Below are 9,257 nucleotides of genomic sequence, written 5' to 3' on the forward strand. Positions count from 1 at the left end.
GAAATTAAAAAAAAACGGTGGCACTGTGGGGTCGAGGCACAGTATAGACAAGGCATAGATGGGACAAGTATAGATGATATATGACAGTGATTAAAATCACTATCATAAGAATCGCTTCGATGCAAATCTGTAGATAGTGTTTCATTTAGAGAAATTCGTGGATTATTCCAAAAGCAACATCAACTCTATTTCTTTGATTATATCCTAATTAGTAGTTCTTTGATTTTAAAATATAATATATGAATAAATACTAATTATAATTATTAAATTTAGTATGAAATTGATATTCAATAATTTAATATTATAGTTTAAACGGAGAAATTATAAAAATAATAAAGAAGTTGTATTTTGCTTTATTTTTACGTGTATAAAAATTTAAAGAGCTTGATACAATAAATTTCAATAAAAACTGTTTGTTACTATAAATAAATGCACTGAACTACAAGGAACTTTCATCAGTAACAAAAATATACCATTCTAAATTAACTTTTTGCGATGTTTAAAATCTGCAATTAGACTTTTTCTATCACTTCTAAGTTTTAATATTATTAAAAATTAGTATTTACATATAAAAATCGCATCGAAGCTAAAAAATTGGCTATTTAAGCAAACACAAATTTAAAAATTACTTTTTTGACTTTAAAAAAGTAAAAAAAAATTAATAAGTTTAATTTCTTATGTCTTATGAACTTTATTTTATTTAACTTTGTTAAATATAATAAAATAAATATTAAAATTATTTTCCATTAACTTTACAACTGTATTTTTTTTTATTACTAACATTTATCAAAAAATATTACAAAATTTATGACATTTTATAAATCATACAATTTGGTTTGTATACATTTTTTATTAATTTTAATTGGCTTATTCTATAGCAACAACTGAAAAATTTATATTCTTGTTAAAATTTAAAATTAACTCCATTTAATTAACATAATAAATATTTGACAGAGTTAATAGCATACTTTCATNTTATTCTATAGCAACAACTGAAAAATATATATCTTTGTTAAAATTTAAAATTAACTCCATTTAATTAATATAATAAATATTTGACAGAGTTAATAGCATACTTTCATCAAATTTGGATGGAATTTTGCGGAAATTAATTTAATTTAATTTATTTTATACCACTTTAAATTTTAATGATTCAGTTTATTTAGTAGATAGTACTAATAATATAACTTTTCAAGTATTAATTGATATGTTGTTTGCCATGAATTAATTTCATTACACCTACTAAAAATGAAAATATGTAATTTTTAAAAGATTCTTTATAAAGAAAACCCTTGTGGTTTTAAAATAGATGTACAATCTACTTTCACTTTTGAAATTCAATTATTTTAATATTGAATAAAAACTTACTAAAGGTTTAAATAAATTAGGCTTATTCTCTACGAAAACATTCTAAAACATAATGTTTACGAGATGAACGCAAAAACATGACAAACATTGACAACAAACATTGTTTTTTGTAAAAAAAACAATATTTTTTAAGATTTATTAAAAGTTAAAATTATTTTTTATTTTAATAATATTGCTAATTCGTTAACTTTCTAAAGCAAAACTTAGTGTAAAAAACTATATAAGTAAAATATTTGAAAAATTCCCTTAAATTTATTAGAATTCATATTACCTTGAAGAAAAATAAATAAATATTTTTTGCTAGGTGTTTATTATATTAAAATAAGATATAATAAATTGAATATTTTCTAATTTGAAAAGCTTGTTTTATTCAAAGTTTAGATTAGTACTACATAATTTAAAGCCTCGATCAAACTGCATGTTTGTTGTAAAATAAATAATTAATAAATCAAAAATTTTTTTTTTACTTAGTTGTTATTTTAGAACACTTTTTTGGCTCCTTAAAAAAGTGATGTTGGCCAAAAAGAATACTTTTTTATTTTTTTGCTGGCCACTATATGACAAAATTTTTCATATAAAAGGAGTGGAACACTTTTAGAATGTAACCTATTTTAGATTAAATATATACGTGAAAATTTTTCGTTATTCTAACTTCATATTAAGTGCTTAAATTTATTTTAATTAAATACATCATGAACTTCGCTTGCTACCAGTATGCAGCCAAAGGACATATGGAAAATTTACCATCTCGTATTTTGGTGTGGCATTTATTTCATTATAGAAAATGACTTCATCAGGACAATGGCAATTTATTGTGCTGTTGTCATAACACTGTTGGAACTTATTGATCACCGTACACTTTTTGAGAAAACGGAAACAAAAGTCATAAAAATTAATGAACTGAACGCTGAAGATGATAAACTACCACTGCCATGTTCTCCGCATTCAACTGTCCCTCCAACAAATATTCCCTGTGTATTTTCTTCGTCAAAACAATACGGGCATTTTTTTCAGCCATTAATAAGTGCTGNCGGGCATTTTTTCCAGCCATTAATAAGTGCTGAATGCTCGTACAATTTAAAAGTGGGCGAAAAACATTCGTTTGAATGCAAAATCGTTAGCTCTCAAAACTACCTTAAAAAATCAAAAGTACGTTTTCATATGAATAGTAAAAATAATGTATTTGTAGTTGACGAAGAATTATGGATTTCAAGTCCAAAAATGACCAACGCCATAAAAGGAATTGTTACGAACTTCGACCAGTTCATGAGCGTTGTTGATGTAGAAGTAAATTTTTCAATCGACTTGCCAATTGGGACACCGGCAACTTTAAAAAAGTCATTTGATAAAACCCCTTACACTCGAATGGAAGCCGCACTTGCTACTTTTTCTTACAAGTAAGAATATGTTTCACCTAAAGTAAGAGTAATGTTGCTCGGACATCAACAACAACATTCACCAGAACGTGATGAAAATCTGACAGATAACAGCCTATTAGCTCCCAATTTACCTGATTTGAATGAGTCACAGCTGTCTGCTGTGAGCCATGCCCTACGCATGCCAGTTTCTCTAATCCAAGGGCCTCCCGGTACTAGAAAAACGGTTACTTGTGCCAATATTGTATACAATCTGTCCAAGTCCGGAACCGTATTAGTTTGTGCACCGTCGAACAACGCTGTTGATAACTTGGCAAATGCCGTGGCTAAAACAGGCATCGATGTCGTGAGACTTGTGAAAAAAACGATAGAGACGGTTAAAAGTGATCTTTCAAATATATATCTTAGTGAACAAATTAAAAAGCTTGCTGGTCATTCAGAATTTAAAACTCTTCAAGGGCAGATTGATTAAGGTTTCGAGTTGAGCCCAAAAGAGAGAAGGGACTACAAATATCTGAGAAGAAAGGCTGAAATCGACTGTCGAGTGGTGTGCACAACTTGCTCCGGCGCCGGCGACAACCGTTTAGAAAAAATCAATTTTTCTTCGGTGGTCGTAGATGAATGCGCTCAAGGCTTAGAACCGGAATGCATCATTCCAATCACCCACGGAGCCAAAAAAGTGGTGTTAATAGGTGACTACTGTCAGTTGGGGCAGTAGCATATAAAGGGACCTTCTGGGACACCCCTATTAACCCATGGGGTGGTTGGGGGCGTGGTCTACCTAGGGTATAACAATTGATGAGTTGTGATAAGCCACACCCACGATGGGGGTTGTTAAAACAAAATGGTGACCTTTCATTGTCTCCTATACTTGGGGGTGAAATGTAGATCTGTGATTGGTTGATAAGCCACACCCTCTGCGAGGGATGTTAAAAAAACAAAATGTTGACCTTTCATTGGTGTATGACACCTATACTTGGGGTTAAATGGAGAGTTGTGATAGGTTGATAAGCCACACCCCTCGTGAAGGGGGTTAAACAAAATGGGGCCCATTGATACAATGCAATGGAGTCCTTTTAGTGGTGGGGTTATATAAAAATACACTGATATAGTATATTGTGCAAGGGGAGTGTGTTAAAGAAATGCATAGTGTTCATATTGTAAGTATGTATTAATATTTGTAAGTAACATAACAGCACAGACCTGCCCATTCACAGGCTATTGACATCCTAAATACTGCATGGTAGTATTTAGGATGTCAATAGGCTGTGATTGGGAAGGTCTGTGCTATTAGGACAATTACAGTTGCTATTTAAAAAAACATTTGTATTTGTACATGCCAACCCCCGTACAAAATTATTGTGTTATTTACTAATTTTCATTGATGGTATATCATCGATTGTAAATGGTGCATAACAAGAGTGATCGTTTAGCACGAGACAGAAAATATTATTGCAACACAAGCAGCTGTACGGATTCAGGACGATATTCCATGCCACGGATAGATGTGACAACCAACTCGTATAAGGGTGAGATTATTTGTGTGATCGTTTTTATTAATATTGTTTCGTGTCGATGTACGTGTCTAAACATGTCGATATAGTAATTGTGATTTAATGAATATAACCAATAATTGTGTGGAGTGTTACAAAAAATCATAAATACTATTGTAGCAAAAGCAGCTGTCCATTACGCTCACTGTTTCTAAAGTATGCGCCAATGAATGAGGGGGAGCGCGTGAGGGTTGCTCAATAAAAATTCTTTTATTGTTATTATTTATTAATAGGGGTCAATTATGTTGTGATTTTGCGTTAGTATTTATTAGATGGATCGTAACCAATAAAATAACAATATTGTCATCATTAGCGTTTATATTGTTACTATGGTGGTTTTTCGCATTACTTCGTATCCTTTTAGAATTTATTGCATAAAAGGGAGAATGTATCAATGTGTTTTTGGTTATACTTATTGAATGTAACCAGGTGATATATTATTATGAGAAGGAGTATTTATTTACAGATTCAAACGAATTAAATTACTGCATTATTATTCGACAATACATGTATAGGTGGAGTCCGTTTGACCCAATAAAATCAAACATAAAAGTTAACAAAATGATACACATCGAGTTGTGTAGTATCTAAACGTTTCAGCTAGTCAGTTGTGTTTTTTCTATTGATCGAGTATAAAGTGATTTTAAATGATCGTATTTGTTTAAAATTTTCGTATATAAAAGAAAAATGGATTTATTGAAACAGAAACTTAATCGCAAAAATAACGATGTTTTCTTATTCAAATCAAAGCATGGAGGTCCAGATATTCAGTTGACATCAGTTCCACCATGGATTAATTTATCTGGACATTCATGGAAACGAAAGTATGAAGACTCTACGTGTATTATTGAAAAACTTTGTGGCTCTGGAATTGATCACTCTGGTAATAATAGATTTCTTCTTGATCACACAATTTTCTCGGGTAAAGTAAAGACTTTTAAACGGGATAATGATACGGACATAAATAATTTAATGGAATTTTTCACCTACATTAATGATGAATTAGTTGAAAAAATTAAAGAAGAAAGCATAAATGGTTTAATTAAATTTAATTTAGTGGTTGAATGTTTATACATCCATCCAGTTAGGGGTGATACTAAAATAGCATCTTTTAAATCGACAAGTAAAAAGGTGGATAGTTGTACTGATATAGTTTCAAAGTTAAAAAAAATTTACCAAAAGCTAGAGACTGAACGCCAGGAAATGGAAATGAAAGGTAGTGGTTGGACCCTAGTTTTCATTTATAATATTGTCGTGCGCATACACAGACACAATCCTATACACGCTTCATCACATATCAAACTCCCAAAATGCATTGAACTTAAAAAAGCAGTTATAAATGTTGTAAATAAAGATAATAAATGCTTTAAATGGGCTATTCTTTCAAAATTTATGTCTGGTGTACACAAGGAGAGATGGTCTGATAGGTATGTACAACTAGAGAAAAATATCAATCTTAACTTTAACGGTATTGACTATCCTACACCTTTAAATCAAGTTTGGAAATTTGAAAAAAATAATCCAACATTATCTGTAAATGTATTTGCTTTAGATGAAAAAAATAACGTTTACCCTCTGCAACTAACTAAAAGCAGGTGCAAAAACGATCACATTGATTTACTTTATTTGACCGAACACAACAACAGTCATTATTGTTATATATCTAATTTTTCTCGGCTTGTGGGTAGACAACGGAGTAAGTCACATTTTCAAGAACTCTACTGTAAACGATGTTTAAAAGTCTTTACTAATAGAAAACTACTAACACAACCTTGGGGTAATGATGGACTTGCCAAACACTTGGAGAACTGTAGCAAATTTAAGGCTACCAAAGCTGTATTGCCGCATCCCAATAGTGACCAAGCCATATTGAAATTCAGAAACATTCGACGGCAAGAACCTGTTCCACTCATTATATACGCTGATTTTGAATGCATTCTAAAACCATCCAATAACAAAATATCTTGCAATTCATATGTCAAACATGAACATGAAGCAATGAGCTACTGTTTTGTTGTCATAGCTGATGAAAGTATATTGCCTCGGAATATATGCGCAGAGATTCCAACCGAACCCGTTTTATTCCGTGGACCTAATGCTGCGAAACATTTTGTATCATCATTGGTGAATATCAGTAGAAAAATATCAGAATTAATGAAAGTCAACATTAAAATGGAAACTCTTAGCGCAGAAAATATGCAACGTTTTGAATCAGCTGTGAGGTGCGAGTCGTGTAATCAACCATTTGATGAAATCTGTAAAAAAGTTAGGGACCATAATCACTGGACTGGTATGTTTAGAGCTGTACTTTGCAATAAATGCAATTTACAGCTACGATATCCAACGTTCCTACCAATTGTATTCCACGGATTATCGAATTATGATTCTCACTTTATAATACAAGAGTTAGCATACGATAAGGAAGATATCAGTATTATACCACAGAGTTCTGAAAAATACATATCGTTCAGCAAAAATATAACTAATCAATTTCAACTTCGGTTTATAGACTCGTACAGATTTTTAGCTGCTAGTTTAGCTAAATTGAGCGACACTTTATCTCCAGAAGATTTCATCGAAACAAATAAAGTCTTTGGCTCGCTGGATTTGGTAACAAGAAAATCAGTGTTTCCCTACGAATACGTTGACTGCCAGAGCAAATTGGATGAAACGCTACTACCAGCAATCGATAAGTTTTATAGCTCTTTGACAAACTCATCGATAACAGAAGAAGATTATGCTCATGCAGAAAATGTATGGAAAAAATTTCAATGTACAACTTTGGGTGACTACAGCGACGTTTATTTGAAAATTGATTGCATGATACTCACCGATGTATTTCAAAGATTCCGTAGGCAATGCTTAATAAATTATAAACTGGATCCTGCACACTACTACTCATGTCCTGGACTATCATTTGATGCCATGTTGAAATATACAGAGATAGAGCTAGAACTACTAACTGATTATGACATGTTGTTAATGTTTGAGCTTGGAATTCGTGGTGGACTTACTCAAGTCATGCAGAGGCATTGTCGTGCTAATCATCCAGATGTTCCGGACTACGATTCGACCCAACCGAAAAAGTTTATACAATACTTAGATGCTACGAGCTTATATGGCACAGGTCAGTATATAATCTATACAATCGATATAACAAATCAAAAAATTTATATTTTTTATATGTATATTTTATTACAGCAATGATGGAACCCATGCCATATGGAGGATTTAAATGGATTGATAAACCTATAGAGGATATCTTGACTGTACCAGATGATAATGAATTCGGATACATTGTGGAGGTTGATGTAGATTATCCAGACTACATCCATGATACTCATAACGATTTACCTTTCTTGCCAGTCAACGATTGCACCCCATTTTCTAAATATCCTAAATTAATGACTACTTTGAATTCAAAGTCAAAATACATTGTTCACTATCGGGCATTGCGACAAGCTGTGAAATATGGGCTTACGGTGAAAAAAATGTACAGAGCCATCGAGTTCAAACAGTCGATGTGGTTGAAACCGTACATTGATATGAATATTGAATTGAGAAAAAAAGCTACAAACGTGTTTGAACAAAATTTGTCGAAAGATATGATTAACTCGTGTTATGGTAAGTGTATCGGGTTTTTCGAATTATTTAATTAAAACTAATAAATATGTGTATTTTTAGGTAAAACGTTAGAAAATGTTCGTCGACAACAAAATATAAAATTGGTAAGCTGTGAGAAAAAACTGATGAAGCTTGTTGCAAAGCCCAATTTCGATACCACCACTGTATTTAACGACAAATTAGTTGCAGTGCATATGTTTAAAGAAAAAATCAACTTTTTTAAACCAATATACATAGGGCAAGCCGTATTAGATGTGAGCAAATGGATTATGTATAACTTCCATTACGGAGTTATGCTACCACTATACGGAGACAAGTTGTCGTTAATATACATGGACACTGACAGTTTTATATATGTAATTCAAACTGAAAACTTCCAAAACGATCTAAAGCAACATCTGCTCAAGTATCTCGACACATCCAATTATCCTAAAGACCATATGTGTTACACAGACGAACGTAAAAAAGTACCAGGTAGTTTCACCGATGAAGTTGGTGGTCTCCATATATACGAGATTGTTGCATTGTTACCGAAAACTTATGCCTTTACCGTCGTAAAAAATGGATGCATAGTAAGTGACAATGCAAAGTTTGCACTGGAGGAGGTCAAGCGACTAAAGGGAATAACATCGGGTGTGGTGCGTAAACAAATAAACATGGACAACTACTTTAAATATTTAAAGGACTCGCTATCGGAAAAGAAAAAGATGATGGTTATCAGATCAAATAATCATAAAGTTCAAACAATTGAAACCAATAAAACTGCTTTTACAAGCGTCACGAATTTTGATAAACGCGCTTTGGTTGGAGGAGATGAAGAATATCCCAATGTATACACTAAGGCTTGGGGTCATTATTCATTAAGAACAAATAACTAAATTGTAAATAAAAGTATATTTTATTTTTTCAAATTTTATGTGTTTTAACAATAATGTTATGTAATGTTTTTACAAAAACAACTAGTTTATAATTTTTATAAAATAAAATACAATAAAATTATGAATTTTGAGTTAACCAGTTTTTCAAACACAATACCTTATATAAACTACACATTTTGTAATTGTTCATGTGTCGAATGCAACAGGGGCTCGATCGTAATCGTAAATTATACAATGATGGACAGTCAAGATCTTCCATGTTAATCACATGCTGTCCCGGCAAAAACTTTTCCAGTACACGTTTTTTGATGACCCCCTTGACGTAGATAATTTCACATCTCAATAGTGACATAATTCTCGGTAATTCACTATATTCGACATCACCAATCGAAGTATCCATTCCATGATAGTACTTTTTCAGCCAATTACATGTTTTTCGATCATCTTTGACATTGGTG

General features: G+C 31.8%; 1 protein-coding gene across 1 annotated transcript; it reads left to right on the forward strand.

Moving 5' to 3' along the window:
- Positions 1–4,873: 4,873 nt before the first annotated feature.
- On the forward strand, positions 4,874–9,251 carry LOC126907918 (uncharacterized). The gene is made up of 3 exons (XM_050689603.1): positions 4,874–7,424; positions 7,499–7,921; positions 7,982–9,251. Exons 1-3 carry the CDS (start codon positions 4,985–4,987, stop codon positions 8,797–8,799), a joined length of 3,681 nt encoding a protein of 1,226 aa, XP_050545560.1. The 5' UTR covers positions 4,874–4,984; the 3' UTR covers positions 8,800–9,251.
- Positions 9,252–9,257: the final 6 nt, after the last annotated feature.

The sequence above is a fragment of the Daktulosphaira vitifoliae genome, unplaced genomic scaffold (assembly GCF_025091365.1).
Source record: "Daktulosphaira vitifoliae isolate Bord-2020 unplaced genomic scaffold, ASM2509136v1 Scaffold_5, whole genome shotgun sequence".
NCBI classification, from domain to species: Eukaryota; Metazoa; Arthropoda; class Insecta; order Hemiptera; family Phylloxeridae; genus Daktulosphaira; species Daktulosphaira vitifoliae.